The 19,002-nt window shown below is 44.3% G+C and overlaps 1 protein-coding gene across 2 annotated transcripts in view; it reads right to left on the bottom strand.

Moving 5' to 3' along the window:
• Positions 1-739: 739 nt before the first annotated feature.
• Positions 740-19,002, bottom strand: part of LOC129827822 (glutamine--fructose-6-phosphate aminotransferase [isomerizing] 2-like) — a 35,360-nt gene continuing 17,097 nt past the window's right edge. The window contains exons 8-19 of one of the 2 annotated variants that reach the window (XM_055889025.1): positions 16,389-16,468; positions 14,996-15,073; positions 11,835-11,961; positions 11,585-11,748; positions 10,799-10,894; positions 8,940-9,037; positions 8,688-8,808; positions 5,665-5,937; positions 5,252-5,379; positions 4,849-5,016; positions 4,462-4,623; positions 740-2,834 (exon numbers count right to left, since the gene is read on the bottom strand). In XM_055889025.1, coding sequence (XP_055745000.1) covers positions 2,790-2,834; positions 4,462-4,623; positions 4,849-5,016; positions 5,252-5,379; positions 5,665-5,937; positions 8,688-8,808; positions 8,940-9,037; positions 10,799-10,894; positions 11,585-11,748; positions 11,835-11,961; positions 14,996-15,073; positions 16,389-16,468 — 1,540 coding nt within the window. In that variant the 3' untranslated portion in view covers positions 740-2,789. The remainder of the gene's footprint in view (positions 2,835-4,461; positions 4,624-4,848; positions 5,017-5,251; positions 5,380-5,664; positions 5,938-8,687; positions 8,809-8,939; positions 9,038-10,798; positions 10,895-11,584; positions 11,749-11,834; positions 11,962-14,995; positions 15,074-16,388; positions 16,469-19,002) is intronic. The other variant, XM_055889026.1, reaches the window with a different exon arrangement.

The raw sequence follows: 19,002 nt of genomic DNA, 5'->3' as shown, positions 1-19,002 counted from the left end.
CCACCATCAACAAAACACCAAACTGTGGAATTTGTCATGGAAGAACGGTCCCTCCATTAGAGTACCAGACACTTGTAGAATCTATGCCAAGGTGCACTGAAGCTGTTCTGGTGGCTCATGGTGGCCCAACGCACACTGTATTAGCCCTGTCATACACAGATCAAAATCCCATTAATATACCAGCCTGCTTCTTTATATTATCTGTTGGTATATCTGAAAGGGCAAGGGGGTCAACAACATGGACAAAAAAAACCCACCTAAAGACCTAGCCTTTAACCAAAATACAGGAATTGGGTTTGTGTGAATGGTTATATTCATGAACACCGCCATTGTTTTAACACCTCCCTAATTTAAACTGCAAACAGCCCCCATTTGCCAGTTACCCACTGATACTGTATGTATAAAAGGGGTATTCCTGCAAATAAGTGCTCAACAAGGGGCTGTTTGAAAGGGGTCATATAAAGGTGTATTTTTTCTGTTTGAAAGGGGTCACAGAGGCGCAGTAAAAGGTCAAGGTGGTCAACAAGGGGCTGTTTGAAAGGGGTCATAGAGGCGCAGTAAAAGGTCAAGGTGGTCAACAAGGGGCTGTTTGAAAGGGGTCATAGAGGCGCAGTAAAAGGTCAAGGTGGTCAACAAGGGGCTGTTTGAAAGGGGTCATAGAGGCGCAGTAAAAGGTCAAGGTGGTCAACAAGGGGCTGTTTGAAAGGGGTCATAGAGGCGCAGTAAAAGGTCAGAACACTTTCCATTTTCACCTAAAGTTTCCTTTATTCATTCATTAATAGAATATCTGGTTGCTATGAAACCTACGGTATAAAATACAATCATAGTTAAAGTGATAAATCAGCATCACTTTCTTTAATTGTCATAAAATAACCTGATAAATACACCGACTGCAGTACATCTAACATGTTTTACCCTATACAGTACACGTAGTGAAACTGCCAAAACTACAATTCATATTATATTGCTCCTTTTCTTCTGGATATCACTTTTCCAATGAGATGTCAAGGTAGTGCCTCAAGAAAATAATAGTTAGGTCAACACTGGCATTATGGGAGATGAAATACAATATAAAAGAAAGTGGCCATCATACATGGGATAAATAAGACAATGAAGCGCAGACAATCTTCAGAGAATGTGACAGATGTCCCTCACAAAGCTGCATAACAGAAAATAGAATAAGATTGTGATGATGACCGCTACACAACGACTCGACACAGAATAAGGATTCATGAAAGGATAGTGAATTAAATTAAGTAGAATTATCATGGTGTCTTGAGAGACTAAACTGTAGCAATATCATCCAGCCCTTTTCAACAGATTGGAGTGTAGATTCAGAGTAATCCCCTCATGAGTAAAAGATTCACTCAGAAGGATTAAAAAGGGCTATAAGGCACAATGAATAGAGGCTGTATCCAGTACATCAAAGCAAAGTGTGTACATCATAACACCATAAGTGTTATGATTGTACATACATTGTACATCAATAGCGCTTTCTGGATAGTCCCTTACAATGTGCTAGCTTTGGAGTACCACAGTATGAGTCGTAATACCCATAAAACCTAGCGGTCAAACAAAGAAATGGTTCCAATCGTTTTTCCACCATTAATTTTCCCCATAGGGGATTTTAGAAAAAATAAATAAATAAGGTCTGTGTTTCGTGTAGGCTTCCCCTGGTGTGACATTTTGATAACCATGTAAATCTCTCTAGGACAAGGTGACTTTTATCAATATCTTAGCCTGTATTTACCCCACCCAAATGAAATGCTAATTAGCTGCTAATGTGGCTATAAAAAAAAATACAAATACCATGATGATCTGGACGAGACTGCCGAATCTTAGCTAAATTTAGTAATGAATAAATTGGCAACATTTCTTTAAATTGACAATTCTGTGAAATGTCTTGTGCAATTAATTTTTTTATTGATATAATACCTGTTAGTTGAGATGACATGCAGGAGCTTGCAGGGATTTGTAGTATACTTTAATGCTAATTAGCATTTTCGAATCTGAGAGTTAATAGAGCCGAATATATTGATAAAAGTCACCTTCGCTGAGAGAGATTTACATGATTATTAAAACATCACACCAGGGTAAGCCTACATGAAACACAGCCCTTATTTTTCCCCTATGGGAAAAATTAATGGTGGAAAAACGATTGGAACCATTTCCCTGTTTGACCACTATGTTTTATGGATATTATAACACCTCCACTGTGGGGCTCAATAGGCTATTCTGTATAAAGGAATGCTATGGAATAGACTACACTTCCCAAGATACAAAGTGAAGATAATAGACTGCCACAGGACAGAGAGCCCAATACAGATGAAGAAAATATTATCATAAACATTCATAATGCACTTTTTCACATATTGCACAGTTATAAGCACTTCAATCTACCAAGTCAATGCATTATTCCTACATTTGGTGTTTTTGGCTCAACTGTTTGTGGACAAGGCACCAATTGGGTACAAGGCACAGTGCATACAGTAGTGTATAGTCTCTTGCTTTGGAAACATTATTGGTGATAATGCTGCTGATTGGACAGATGGTCAAACACTCGTGAGATTTACACACACACACACACACACACACACACACACACACACACACACACACACACACACACACACACACACACACACACACACACACACACACACACACACACACACACACACACACACACACAATTGCACTTTGATGTGTACGCCTCCACTCAGTCTCTCTCTTGAACAGAGGCAAAGCAGTGTTATGGTCTCTACTGCCTCCTGTCTGTCTGTCTGCTATTACTCCACAGTGACAGACTTGGCCAGGTTCCTGGGACAGTCCACCTGCAACCAGAGAGAGACGGCCATTAAATCAGATCAATACTGATGAGTAAAGGAGACAAGACTACATACACATACAGCATAGGTATATGGCAGTGGAGGCTCCTCATAAAAATAAAAATAGTGAAACATTTAAAAAAGTTGATTTTGAGATAAAACTATACTAAATATATTCATGACTTTTGCAATGAAGGTCTAAAGTAGCCTCAACAGCACTCTGTAGGGTAACACCATGGTGTAGCCGGAGGTCATCTACAGTAGCCTCAACAGCACTCTGTAGGGTAACACCATGGTGTAGCCGGAGGTCATCTACAGTAGCCTCAACAGCACTCTGTAGGGTAACACCATGGTGTAGCCGGAGGTCATCTACAGTAGCCTCAACAGCACTCTGTAGGGTAACACCATGGTGTAGCCGGAGGTCATCTACAGTAGTTTCCGGCCTCCTCTGGGTACATTAACTTCAAAACAAAACCCAAGAGGCTCATGGTTCTCACCCCCTTCCATAGACTTATTCAGTAATATGACAACTTCTGGAGGACGTCCTCCAAACTATCAGAGCTCTTGCATGAACTGACATGTTGTCCACCCAATCAAAGGATCAGAGAATGAATCTACTACTGAAAACATAAGCTACAGCTAGCTAGCATTGCCGTGCATAACTTGTTGTCAGTAGTTCACTCAAAGAGAGGGAAAGACAATAGTTGAACAGTTTGAGATAGAGAGCTAGCTATATTCCATATTTTCTTTCACTTTCACTTAGCTACCAAATGCAGCTAGCTAGTTTAGCATACTCAAACATATGTTAGCTAGCTGGCTATGGCTATCCAACATTGCATTTCTTCCAAGTCAAGGTAAGCTTTTGGTTTTATTAATTTATTGCCACCAGGGCCCGCCAGTGTATCTGCTAAACTGCTTGCTGTTGACTGTAAACTGTACTGCATGATTGTCGAGGGTTTACTAACGTTTTAGTTCTATTAGCTATGTTGTCTATGACATTAGCTAACATTAGCTAATAGCTAATAATGATGTAGGCTGTGTATAGCGGTTTGCGGTTATGATATGAAGGTTTGGCTTGGAAAGGTTTAGGCTTGGAAAGTCTGTTGAAAAACGTTTCTTAAACGGAAGCATATGGAACAACACGGGGTTAAACATACCTGAATTTGCCCAATAGAAACTCTTGTTTCTGTTGGACTAATGATTACACCCTAGATCAGCCAGATGCAGGCAAAATTGTGCAAGGCGGTATTGAATGTGTCTGTCACCTGGATTACTCAAATTTCTCTCGACCTGCGCACCTACGTTGTAAACTTTCCTTCATAGGCTAGGTTGTAGCAACCTCATGATAGGTACAGGAACAAATGTTGTATCATGTAGCAGCCTAAACCTATCAATGTTACATTGAGCTGGGTGACTGGAATATAAATGACAGTCATCCAATATGCTGTAATAGAAAAAATAATGGTCCTCCCTCATCTTAAATGCACCGACCGCCACTGGTGTATGGCTAGTTGATTTGGTGTGTACTTGTAACCGTTGATTTTGATGCTTTTAGCAATGAAATTGAAATAAAACATATTGAATACTAGGTAATTCAAGTCCATAAGGAAAGAGCAGGTGGTGGTAGACTCACGTCGTATCCCCGCAGCACGGCCAGGTGGAAGGACAGGAGCTGCAGAGGGATGACACTGAGGATGCCCTGGAGACAGTCCACTGTGTGAGGCAGCTCAATGGTCTTATACGCATTTTCAGACATCTCCTGGTCGTCCTGGCAACACAGGATAATCGGCCGCCCCTGAACGGGAAGGAGAGAAAGACAGAGCGGTTTACAGAAGTATATCGATCAATTCATTAGAATTCATTATTCAAAGCTTTTGATAATGAGGCTGTGTGTGTGTTATTAGTATTTGCATGTGTACTGCGCGTGAGCCAGATAAGTCATGGGTGTGCATACGAGGTGGGTATTTAGTTGTGTCTACGTGCATTTGAATATGTGATGTGAGTGAGGAATGTGACGTACCGATCTGGCTGTGACCTGCTGCAGAGCATTCTGACACTTGGTGTAGCAGGCGTCTTTCATGATGATCATGATGACCGGCATGTGCTTGTCAATCAGAGCCAGAGGACCGTGCTTAAGCTCCCCAGCCAGGATGCCCTCTGAATGCATGTACGTGATTTCCTTGATTTTCTGTACGGGAAGAATCAATCAGTGACATAACATAATCAATAGTCTATAATTCATATAGATCAACAGGCATGTGACTATAGAGTGAGATGTTTAATGATATATAAAGGAGTGAAAAATAGGAGTAAAAGCAAAACATTGCCCCTAGAAACTGATTTAACGTCAGTTTGGCAAGTTTCCTATAATGGTTCAGGGTCAGGATTTGGGGTGGGTAAGCTGATTGTAGATCTGTCCTTACCAGTGCCCCCTCCAGACAGGTGGCGTAGTTGAAGCCTCGTCCCATGACCAGCAGAGACTTCTGCTGATATAGCTCATCTGCTATGGACTTGATCTTATTATCCAGAGTCAGAACCTTCTTGATCATGTCTGAGAGAGGGAGAAAAGAGAGAGACAGAGAGGGCGAGGGAGAGAGAAAGGAGGAGGGAGAGAGGGAGAAGAGAAAGAGACAGAGAGTGCGAGGGAGAGACAGAGAGTGCGAGGGAGAAAGGAGGAGGGAGAGAGGGTTTGGTTCACTCTCATTCATCTATTTTGTAACACCTGGCAGTAATCTATTGATCATAGTGTGTGATGGTCATAGACGCAGTTTTGTTTCACTGAGCTGGTTTATAGTGTTAATGTGTCATTCTACATGGCTTTAATATAGCAACTCACCTGGGAGAATCCTGAGTCCATTGATGATCTCCAGCCTCCTCGGCTGCAGGGAGATCCTGTCCTCACTCATCATCAGACCAAACATGATGAGAGCCACAAACTGGCTGGTGTAGGCCTTGGTGCTGGCCACCCCGATCTCTGGACCGGCGTTGATGTGCACCCCGCAGTCTGTGTCTCTGGAGATGGAGGAGCCCACTGTGTTGGTGACCCCCACGGTCAGAGCTCCTCTATCCTTACAGTACCTCAGAGCCATCAGAGTGTCTGCTGTCTCACCTGAGAGGGGAAAGAGGGAGATAACAAGGCGTGTCATCATTCCTACCAGCAAAACACAGTAGAATTCTCCCTTACTCAACAGATTACCCACAGTACACATACCAGCCTTTTCCCTATTAGAACATCCAGTCTCCACCAGAGAGTTCTCTCTATTAGAACAAGCAGTCTCCACCAGAGAGAGTTCTCTCTATTAGAACATCCAGTCTCCAGCAGAGAGAGATAGTTCTCTGTTTTAGAACATCCGGTCTCCACCAGAGAGAGAGAGAGAGTTCTCTCTATTAGAACGTCCAGTCTCCACCAGAGAGAGAGACAGAGTTCTCTCTATTAGAACATCCGGTCTCCACCAGAGAGAGAGAGAGAGTTCTCTCTATTAGAACATCCAGTCTCCACCAGAGAGAGAGTTCTCTCTATTAGAACGGCATGTCTCCACCAGAGAGTTCTCTCTATTAGAACATCCAGTCTCCACCAGAGAGAGAGAGAGAGAGTTCTCTCTAGTAGAACGTCCAGTCTCCACCAGAGAGAGAGTTCTCTCTATTAGAACATCCGGTCTCCACCAGAGAGAGAGAGAGAGTTCTCTCTATTAGAACATCCAGTCTCCACCAGAGAGAGAGTTCTCTCTATTAGAACATCCAGTCTCCACCAGAGAGAGTTCTCTCTATTACAACATCCAGTCTCCACCAGAGAGAGTTCTCTCTATTAGAACATCCAGTCTCCACCAGAGAGAGTTTTCTCTATTAGAACATCCAGTCTCCACCAGAGAGTTCTCTCTATTAGAACATCCAGTCTCCAGCAGAGAGTTCTCTCTATTAGAACATCCAGTCTCCACCAGAGAGTTCTCTCTATTAGAACATCCAGTCTCCACCAGAGAGTTCTCTCTATTAGAACATCCAGTCTCCACCAGAGAGTTCTCTCTATTAGAACATCCAGTCTCCAGCAGAGAGTTCTCTCTATTAGAACATCCAGTCTCCACCAGAGAGTTCTCTCTATTAGAACATCCAGTCTCCAGCAGAGAGAGAGAGAGTTTTCTCTATTACAACATCCAGTCTCCACCAGAGAGACTTCTCTCTATTAGAACATCCAGTCTCCACCAGAGAGAGAGAGCATTCTCTCTATTAGAACGTCCAGTCTCCAGCAGAGCGAGAGAGAGTTCTCTCTATTAGAACATCCAGTCTCCACCAGAGATAGTTCTCTCTATTAGAACGCCCAGTCTCCACCAGAGAGAGAGAGTTTTCTCTATTAGAACATCCAGTCTCCACCAGAGAGACTTCTCTCTATTAGAACGTCCAGTCTCCACCAGAGAGAGAGAGAGCGTTCTCTCTATTAGAACATCCAGTCTCCAGCAGAGCGAGACAGAGTTCTCTCTATTAGAACATCCAGTCTCCACCAGAGAGAGAGAGAGTTCTCTATTAGAATGTCCAGTCTGCACCAGAAAGAGAGTTCTCTCTATTAGAACGTCCAGTCTCCACCAGAGAGAGAGAGAGTTCTCTCTATTAGAACGTCCAGTCTCCAGCAGAGAGAGAGAGAGAGTTATCTCTATTAGAACGTCCAGTCTCCAGCAGAGAGAGAGAGAGAGTTCTCTCTATTAGAACGTCCAGTCTCCAGCAGAGGGAGAGAGTTCTCTCTATTAGAACGTCCGGTCTCCACCAGAGAGAGAGAGTGAGTTCTCTCTATTAAAACGTCCAGTCTCCACCAGAGAGAGAGAGAGAGTTCTCTCTATTAGAACATCCAGTCTCAAGCAGAGAGACTTCTCTCTATTAAAACGTCCAGTCTCCACCAGAGAGAGAGAGAGAGTGCTCTCTATTAGAACATCCAGTCTCCACCAGAGAGAGAGTTTTCTCTATTAGAACATCCAGTCTCCACCAGAGAGAGTTCTCTCTATTAGAACATCCAGTCTCCACCAGAGAGAGTTCTCTCTATTAGAACATCCAGTCTCCACCAGAGAGAGTTCTCTCTATTAGAACATCCAGTCTCCACCAGAGAGAGTTCTCTCTATTAGAACAAGCAGTCTCCACCAGAGAGAGTTCTCTCTATTAGAACATCCAGTCTCCACCAGAGAGAGTTCTCTCTATTAGAACATCCAGTCTCCACCAGAGAGTTCTCTCTATTAGAACATCCGATCTCCACCAGAGAGAGTTCTCTCTATTAGAACATCCAGTTTCCACCAGAGAGTTTTCTCTATTAGAACATCCAGTCTCCACCAGAGAGTTCTCTCTATTAGAACATCCAGTCTCCAGCAGAGAGAGAGTTTTCTCTATTAGAACATCCAGTCTCCACCAGAGAGTTCTCTCTATTAGAACATCCAGTCTCCAGCAGAGAGAGAGAGAGTTATCTCTATTAGAACGTCCAGTCTCCAGCAGAGAGAGAGAGATAGTTCTCTGTATTAGAACATCCGATCTCCACCAGAAAGAGAGTTTTCTCTATTAGAACATCCAGTCTCCACCAGAAAGAGAGTTTTCTCTATTAGAACATCCAGTCTCCAGCAGAGAGAGAGAGTTCTCTCTATTAGAACATCCAGTCTCCACCAGAGAGAGACAGTTCTCTCTATTAGAACATCCAGTCTCCAGCAGAGAGAGAGAGAGTTCTCTCTATTAGAACATCCAGTCTCCACTAGAGAGTTCTCTCTATTCGAACATCCAGTCTCCACCAGAGAGTTCTCTCTTTTAGAACATCCAGTCTCCACCAGAGAGAGAGTTTTATGAAACACCAGCAAAACAAAAATGTGTAGCAGATTAATCGCTCTGAGGAATTACCTGATTGGCTGATGTAGAAGCAGACGTCATCTCTGAAGACGGGTGTGTTGCGGTCCAGGAAGTCACTAGCCAGTTCCACCATGACAGGAAGCTCTGTCAGCTCCTCCAGAATCTGTCTGGTCTGGAGAGAGAGAAAGAGAAACAGAGAAAGAGAGAGAGAGAGAGACTCATCCTTATCATAATTACAATGGTCATCATCATCTTTTCTTTCTCCTCCTCTTCCTCAATCACACTTCTAGTTGGTTCACTTACAGCCACGGCAGCGTGGAAGCTGGTTCCACAGCCAATCATGATGAGGCGTCTGCAGCGTTTGATCTCCTTCAGGTGGTCCTTCAGCCCCCCCAGGATCACTGAGAACAAGACAGGACAGGAGAGGGGAGACCATCAGCATTCACATTTAGTCCAAGGCCTCTTTACATCACACTATGTTGACGACACAAAGTAAGTTCAGGAGAGAAACAAGCATATCAAAGTTCCAGAGTGGGATTTCTGCTACTTTTAGAGTTATGGTCCAATTTGTAAGTATTACCAACAGAGTGAATGTGAAAATGGATTCAAAATGGTCGCCCTCTGCTGGTGATTTTCAGGATGTGCCATGATACAAGTGAAAGGGGGACTGTGATTGGTTACATTGACAACGATGTTTGTCTATATAAAATGTACCATAACTTTAACACAAGAAGAGATCCCACTCTGGAACGTTGATATGCCCATAGAGTATATTATATTCAACAACATAGTGAAAAAATTTGCCAAATCAGAAATTGATATATTTTCAATATTCATGTTTCACTGAGCTGGTTTATAGTGTTAATGTGTCATTCTATATGGCACTCTACTCAACAAATTGGATTCAGTCTATCACAGTGCCATCCATTCTGTCACCAAAGCCCCATATACTACCCACCACTGCGACCTGTATGATCTCGTTGGCTGGCCCTCGCCTCATAATCGTCGCCAAACTCACTAGCTCCAGGTCATCTACAAGTCTCTGCTAGGTAAAGCCCCGCCTTATCTCAGCTCACTGGTCACCATAGCAGCACCCACCGGTAGCAGGCGCTCCAGCAGGTATATCTCACTGGTCACTCCCAAAGCCAATTCTTCCGCCCCTCCTTCCAGTTCTCTGCTGCCAATGACTGGAACGAACTGCAAAAATCTCTGAAGCTGGAGACTCTTATCTCCCTCACTAGCTTTAAGCACCAGCTGTCAGAGCAGCTCACAGATCACTGCACCTGTACATAGCTCATCTGTAAATAGTCCATCCAATCTACCTCATCCCCATACTGTATTTATTTATTTATTTATTTATTCATCTTGCTCCTTTGCACCCCAGTATCTCAACTTGCACATTTATCTTCTGCACAACCTACCATTCCAGTGGTTGCTATATTGTAATAACTTTGCCACCATGGCCTATTTGTTGCCTTACCTCTCTTATCCTACCTCATTTGCACATGCTGTATATAGATTTGTCTACTGTATTACTGATTGTATGTTTGTTTATTCCATGTGTAACTCTGTGTTGTTGTATGTGTCGAACTGGTTTGCTTTATCTTGGCCAGGTCGCAGTTGTAAATGAGAACTTGTTCTCAACTAGCCTACCTGGTTAAATAAAGGTGAAATAAATAAATAAATATTTTAAAAATATATTTTTTTCTATATTCATAAATGAATGTAAAACAAACAAACATTGAAAATCAAAATGCTAATCATATTACAGAGCAAGCAGTAAAGCCTCATATGACATACATGTTTTCTTTGTGGCACCTACAGATGAAAAACTATGGAGTCTTAAAGGAGGCCTGTAATAAATATGCTAACGTTGATTAATTATTACTCAATTATGCTTTAAAATACAAACGTCAAATAATCCTTCCTCCAAAGGACCCTTCTATGGATTAATATTCGTGAAAATTCCCCCCAAAAAAATCTTTTTGTCTGGGTTTCCTGAGGAATCACGCTATACATCCATGTAGTAACTGTTAATAACCTATGCTTGCCTCCGTGAGCTGCTGTGCTAATATTGATTGAGCATACGGCACAGTACCATCCACATCCCGGGAACAACGGAGTGACATCAATCAGAATATGACATCACAATGGAAAGCTACCTTTGTTGGTGTGAAAACAGATCCGCCCCCTCATGGTGTTGAAGACAGACTCTGGCTGCTCAAAGATCTCCTTTTGCATAAATGCCTCAAAGTTACCTGCACAGAAAGAGAGAGAGAGATGAGGGACACGGAGCATGATGACTGTGTTTCAATCTCACAGCACACTGGTGTAGGTACTCCCTAACATCAGCAGGGGGAGATCTTGCTCTACTGTTCTTAGAGCTAGTGACTGCAGTAAAGTATGGTTAGCCATGGGCCTGTCTCTCTGTAAATCAGACTACATTTCTCAGGTATGACACAAGACTCTATCTTTGATCTCTGTGTGAATGGGAAGGTGTATTGGTATTGACCACTCCAGGTATATGATCTCTGTGTGAATAGGAAGGTGTATTAGTATTGACCACTCCAGGTATATGATCTCTGTGTGAATAGGAAGGTCTATTGGTATTGACCACTTCAGGTATATGATCTCTGTGTGAATAGGAAGGTGTATTGGTATTGACCACTCCAGGTATATGATCTCTGTGTGAATAGGAAGGTGTATTAGTATTGACCACTCCAGGTATATGATCTCTGTGTGAATAGGAAGGTCTATTGGTATTGACCACTCCAGGTATTTGTTACCCTTGGCACACAGATCTAGAATGAGGCTTCGCCTAACTTCTTCAAATCCTAACCTGGCATAAAACAGATCTTACATTACTGTGTAGGTCCTGGGACACTATAACATACTCCTAGTAAACTCCTAGGTTGCCACGGCGATGAGCCCTATGATTAAACTCTGACCTTTCATGATCTCCTGTAGTTCCATCTGGAGGGTCTGGATTGCCCGAACTGAATCCTCCCCTGCCAGGCTGTTCAGCCTATGGAGGGACAACTTGCCCCCGACCACTGCTGCAATGTCATCATCCTCCAGGTAGATCACCTTGTTGGTGTGCTCTATGATGGCACTGGGCAGGGACAGGTGGGAGCATGAGACAAGCACACAAGTATGCACGCACACACACACACACACACACCTAGGGTTTCAGCTCACCTGGCGTCGGAGGCAAAGTAGTACTCCACAGCCTTGTCGTCTCCAGCTGAATTCACAGCAGTGGAGTTGTTTGGCTTGTCTGGCCGGTTGTGGCTGTTCTTATCCTGGACCCCCTCCTTGAACAGACCTACAGGACAGAGGGCAGGGGTCACGGTTCAGACTGGGTCAGGGTAGTCAACACTTCCTGCTTTACTTGAACTTTTCACCTAGACTGTTTAAGTAATTTGTAATTAACTAGTGACTGCTTGTGGCATGCTTATAATTGCTTATACTGTATGTCATGATCATGATGGTGGCTACTGGTTTGTTTGGTGTGTTAACGGACATATTCAATCAATCCCTATCCCAGTCTGCTGTGCCCACATGCTTCAAGAGGGCCACCATTGTTCCTGTCCCCAAGAAAGCTAAGGTAACTGAGCTAAACAACTATCGCCCCGTAGCACTCACTTCCGTCATCATGAAGTGCTTTGAGAGACTAGTCAAGGACCATATCACCTCCACCCTACCTGACACCCTAGACCCACTCCAATTCGCCTACCGCCCCAATAGGTTCACAGACAAAGCAATCGCAATCACACTGCCCTAACCCATCTGGACAAGAGGAATACCTATGTAAGAATCCTCCGCAATCCTCCTTGACTACAGCTCAGCATTTAACACCATAGTACACTCCAAACTCGTCATTAAGATTGAGACCCTGGGTCTCGACCCCGCCCTGTGCAACTGGGTCCTGGACTTCCTGACGGGCCGCCCCCAGGTGGTGAGGGTAGGAAACAACATCTCCACCCCGCTGATCCTCAACACTGGGACCCCACAGGGGTGCGTTCTCAGCTCTCTCCTGTACTCCCTGTTCACCCATGACTGCGTGGCCATGCACGCCTCCAACTCAATCATCAAGTTTGCAGACGACACAACAGTAGTGGGCTTGATTACCAACAATGACAAGACGGCCTACAGGGAGGAGGTGAGGGCCCTTCAGGAAACAGCAGAGGGAGCGCCCCCTATCCACATCGAAGGGACAGTAGTGGAGAAGGTGGAAAGTTTTAAGTTCCTCGGCGTACACATCAACGACAAACTGAAATGGTCCACCCACACAGACAGTGTGGTGAAGAAGGCGCAACAGCACCTCTTCAACCTCAGGAGGCAGAAGAAATTTGGCTTGTCACCCAAAACCCTTACAAATTTTTACAGATGCACAATCGAGAGCATCCTATTGGGCTGTATCACCGCCTGGTATGGCAACTGCTCCGCCCACAACCGCAAGGCTCTCCAGAGGGTAGTGAGGTTTGCACAACGCATCACCGGGGGCAAACTACCTGCCCTCCAGGACACCTACACCACCCGATGTTACAGGAAGGCCAAAAAGATCATCAAGGACAACAACCACCCGAGCCACTGCCTGTTCACCCCGCTACCATCCAGAAGGCGAGGTCAGTACAGGTGTATCAAAGTTGGGACCGAGAGACTGGAAAACAGCTTCTATCTCAAGGCCATCAGACTGTTAAACAGCCATCACTAACATTGAGTGGCTGCTGCCTACATACTGACTCAAATCTCTAGCCACTTTAAGAATTCATAATTGTATGTAATAAATGTATCACTAGTCACTTTAAACAATGCCACTTTATATAATGATTACATATCCTACATTACTCATCTCATATGTATATACTGTACTCTATACCATCTACTGCATCTTGCCTATGCTGCACTGCCGTCGCTCATCCATGTATTTATATTTACATATTCTCCTTAATCATTCCTTTACACTTGTGTGTATGAGGTAGTTGTTGTGAAATTGTTAGGTTACTTGTTAGATAACTTGTTAGGTATTACTGAACTGTCGGAACTAGAAGCACAAGCATTTCGCTCCACTCGCATTAACGTCTGCTAACCATGTGTATGTGACCAATACAATTTGATTTGTTTTGATTTGATACTTAGCCTTCAAGGTGGGGGGTTCAAGTAAAGTGCTGTAAACTAAAGATTGCGAGTGTGAACAGTGGACAATGACAAACAGAGAGGGATTTAATCAACAACCCAATGATTTAAACCAAAACAAGACAGGTGGGATTAGAGTTCATGATCGTGATTGACCGACAGAGGAGAGGAGTCAAGGGTCCTTTGACCATCAAAAAACAAGCTAGTCATATGTTTACATTGGTTCACCTCAGAAGATTCTGGAATCAATAACAAGCTGGATATGGAGGTTCAATTTGCAATCTGTATTGATTTGTCCATGGTATTTATGAGGTGACTCACACACATTGACCTTTGTCCTTTGTCACAGTTACAGTTACAGGAGTATTAGTCCCTAATAGCGATAAGTGACATCTTCTTGTTTCCTTGTTTCTTTCCTTCATCTGCACTCGACAGGCGAAAAGACATTTCCATCCACTATGTTGCTTTCACCTATCTTGTGTTTTTAGATGAGAGGAGATGAGGGAAAGGAGCAGAGAGGAGGAAGCCACTTTATAGCATTGAGATGCAACCCAGTATCCTCCTACTCTTCCTGGTTCCTTTCTCATTGGGCCTCAGACTTTGAACTCCAGCAGGATACATCACTATTAAAGTGGAGCTTAGCTAAGTTAACAGATAGCAGGGTGAAGACAGTCGACACATCTAGGGGTGTTCTCTAGATAGCTGACACACACAGAGAGAACAGAACTGTTATTAACTGGCCAATGAGTATGTAAAGGAGCAGATTTATTATAACACACATGTCAAGATAAATCTTTGAAATCTATCATTTGGAGAGGGCTGCCCTACTCCTCGTTTCTAGGTAATAGTTACTGGTTGAGGATTCAGCACCCTGTTCATCAGAAGAAAGGGAGTTTTAGAGTCAGAATGTCATTAACCTGACACTACTTTCCACTGAGTGTGATCATGATGTTAACCTACAATAACCCATAAAGGTTCCACACAGTATTGGCAGAATTTCCACAAGAAGCAAGAGTCTCATTTCTCATAACCATCATTTTTGTGATTTGGCATCATTTTTGCACAAGTAGACAATCATTTAACAGTGGAATCATTGGAGACGTGTGTCTGATTAAAGGGATTCTGATTGTTGTTAGTCATGCAAACTCTTATGAGGCGGTTCAATCCAATCAGAGGTCAGAACCCACAACACCCAGGTGTTTATTTGGTAGTTAGCGCACCTACGGGCTCAGCAGCCCTCTGTCGCTCTGTAAACACTGGGGTGACTGCACAGTCCCTCAGGACAGAGTAGTACGGTGCTACGGATAGGACAGGGTTAGTCTTAGATGATTACATGTTATCACACACAGGAGGGTTATCATTAGTCTGGACCAGACAGTAAGTACAGCTACTGTTATGGTTAGGACAGATACAGATACTGCTCACAGTAAGTACAGCTACTGTTATGGTTAGAACAGATACAGATACTGCTCACAGTAAGTACTGCTACTGTTATGGTTAGGACAGATACAGCTACTGTTATGGTTAGGACAGATACAGATACTGCTCACAGTAAGTACTGCTACTGTTATGGTTAGGACAGATACAGATACTGCTCACAGTAAGTACTGCTACTGTTATGGTTAGAACAGATACAGATACTGCTCACAGTAAGTACAGCTACTGTAATGGTTAGAACAGATACAGATACTGCTCACAGTAAGTACAGCTACTGTTATGGTTAGAACAGATACAGATACTGCTCACAGTAAGTACAGCTACTGGTATGGTTAGAATAGATACAGATACTGCTCACAGTAAGTACTGCTACTGTTATGGTTAGGACAGATACAGATACTGCTCACAGTAAGTACAGCTACTGTTATGGTTAGACAGATACAGATACTGCTCACAGTAAGTACAGCTACTGTTATGGTTAGAACAGATACAGATACTGCTCACAGTAAGTACAGCTACTGGTATGGTTAGAATAGATACAGATACTGCTCACAGTAAGTACTGCTACTGTTATGGTTAGAACAGATACAGATACTGCTCACAGTAAGTACAGCTACTGTTATGGTTAGAACAGATACAGATACTGCTCACAGTAAGTACAGCTACTGTTATGGTTAGAACAGATACAGATACTGCTCACAGTAAGTACAGCTACTGTTATGGTTAGAACAGATACAGATACTGCTCACAGTAAGTACTGCTACTGTTATGGTTAGGACAGATACAGCTACTGTTATGGTTAGGACAGATACAGCTACTGTTATGGTTAGGACAGATACAGCTACTGTTATGGTTAGGACACAGTTACTTAATTGATTGATTAAGTTGGTTAGTTTGTTATGCAAGGGTGTACTCCTACTGACCCGAATTATGACTTGAGATACAGACATATAACCTCATCTATATCAATGCATGATCTATGTCTCAGTTCCAGTTACGGACTCGTGTCTCAAGTTAGAGATCTGTCCATGAATATTACGTAACAGAACGTGTTCAGATGCGTTAACTAGCACAGTCAGGTTTCTGTGAGGACAGTGGACAGACAGAGGTTGGAGAACACTGTGAAGTGAGAACATCAGCTGGAGAAGAGGCTTGGGAGAGCGGAACAGAGCTCACCACTGTTGTACTGGATAGGGATGTGCTCTGCAGAAAGCTCATACTTGCTCCGCACACCAATGAGAAGAGGACTTCCTCTCCTGAACGAGAGAGAGAGAGAAAGGGGGGATGATAGCGGGATGGGGATGAAGGGGAAAGCGAGAAGAGAGAGTGGGAAAGACAGAGGGGGTAGAAGGGGAGAAATGGTTAGATTTCTATCTTGTGAAAGAACACAAACGCGCACACAGTGTAATGTCTTAAAACATTTCTTGTGAGTGTAACATTTCCCTCAGCAGGGGAACATGAGCTGGGATTGGTCTCCACACTTCAGCTGAACTCTTTCTCCCAAGTGTTGCTGTTGAATGACTCCCATTGTTCAATACACTATAATGAAGTACCTGGAGCACTCCTCGCTCTCTCTCCTTTTTCTCCTCTATGTGTCTCTCTCTGTCATACTATCTCTTACTTTTACTCTCTGCCTGTCTGTCCCCTAATTCACCTCTCCCCCTCCCCCTCTTTCCCTCTCTGTCTCTCTCTTGTTTTCTAGCAGGTTTCTGCTCCTTGTCCTCCCCTACAGGTGGTTGAGTCAGTTCCTGCTCATGTTTCTAGCTCATCAGCCATGCATTCTGTCTCCAGTACTCCATGTGTGCTTCTCTGATTGGCTGATGCGGGTGTGTGTGTGTGTGTGTGTGTGTGTGTGTGTGTGTGTGTGTGTGTGTGTGTGTGTGTGTGTGTGTGTGTGTGTGTGTGTGTGTGTGTGTGTGTGCACATAACAGGTGAGGAGAGATGGCGTGGCAAACCTAACCTGTATATAGATCAAGTAGAACCTATGACAGAGTACACTGTACACCAAGCAACTGATAAAAGTACTTAACACGCTATCATAAATATTTACATCTCAATTACACCTATGTATGTAGCATTGTCCTGTTTGACAGCTTACACCTGGCTGGGGTAATTCCCACCTGAGGCTCAAAGAAAACAGCAACGTTTCTCAATTACACTCTTTTCTTTCCCTCTGTTTCCTGTATCCTTCTCTTCTCTGTGAGTCCTGTACGTGGGAGCAGGGAGCACGGAGCACGGAGCAGGGAGCACGGAGCAGGGAGCAGGGAGCACGGAGCAGGGAGCAGGGAGCACGGAGCAGGGAGCACGGAGCACGGAGCAGGGAGCAGGGAGCAGGGAGCACGGAGCAGGGAGCAGGGAGCACGGAGCAGGGAGCAGGGAGCAGGGAGCAGGGAGCACGGAGCAGGGAGCACGGAGCAGGGAGCAGGGAGCAGGGAGCAGGGAGCAGGGAGCAGGGAACACGGAGCAGGGAGCAGGGAGCACGGAGCAGGGAGCACGGAGCAGGGAGCACGGAGCAGGGAGCAGGGAGCAGGGAGCACGGAGCAGGGAGCAGGGAGCACGGAGCAGGGAGCTGTACACTTGACATCAAGCTGAAAGGCAGTATGCTGTGCTGTTTTTTTTCCAGATTCAGAGTGTTTAATAGTCACATGTACAGGGTTGCAGGTGTGATGGCAGGGTACAGTGTTTAATAGTCACATGTACAGGGTTGCAGGTGGGATGGCAGGGTACAGAGAGAGAGAAAGAGAGAGAGAGATGTAGACAGTGATTCTCAGGCAAGCCTTGCTGGAGGGCTGATAGTTTTGCCAAAAAGAGAGGGAGCAGGGGCTAGCATCACTGCTTAATCACTTCCATCCCTCCATTTCTCCCTCTACCCTGGGAGACAGCCCTAACAATGCAAGACATTAACTGTCAGCTCAGTCCCTGGCTCTCAAGACAAGACTAAGCTAAAAACAGCAGGTAACTATCAGAGAGAAAATGAGAGCAAGAGACAGAGGGTAGGGAGAGAGTTATAGTATTCAGGGAAACCCACTGTATCCAGGTGGAGCAACAACAGGTGGACTAACTGAACCCTGGCAACAGCACCATGTTCAACCAATCATCCTCTTTACTGTGGACTATAAACCATAGGTCAACAGCCCTCGCCCTCTTTCCCTCAGTCTACCAACGAGGAAATAGAAAGAAATAATTGAAGAAATCAAGACGTCAGAGGTGATTGAGTGTAATAGGTGCTGGCCAGGGTTTTCTCCCTGAGAAGCAAGAGGAAACAGAGCAGAGCCTAATGAGTCACAGAGAGGAGAGGAGAGCCAGGCAAGAGGCCAGCAGACAGCTTTAGAGAGGCCCAGCAAGGAGTGACTGAACCTGGACCACACTCCTCTGCTTCTCCCCCTCTGTCTGGATTTCAGAGTCACACTGCTTCTCTATACAGTACCACACACACAAGTATGCATGAGGCACACAAAATAACATTTACAACAGTCATTTAGCAGACGCTCTTATCCAGAACAATTTACAGGACGCTCTCAACCGCTACGCAACACACACAAACACACACACACACACACACACACACACACACACACACACACACACACACACACACACACACACACACACACACACACACACACACACACACACACACACACACACACACACACACACACACACACACACACACACAGACAAAGAGAGATCCACCTCACACTTTCACCCCTTTCCTGTAAATCCTGACTGTTTCAACTTCCAGTCATCAAACGTGACCCATGGAATAGACGGAATAGACGTAGGCAGA

Source organism: Salvelinus fontinalis, chromosome 29, assembly GCF_029448725.1.
Source record: "Salvelinus fontinalis isolate EN_2023a chromosome 29, ASM2944872v1, whole genome shotgun sequence".
Taxonomy (NCBI): domain Eukaryota; kingdom Metazoa; phylum Chordata; class Actinopteri; order Salmoniformes; family Salmonidae; genus Salvelinus; species Salvelinus fontinalis.
This window is presented reverse-complemented; position numbering and strand designations above follow the sequence as displayed.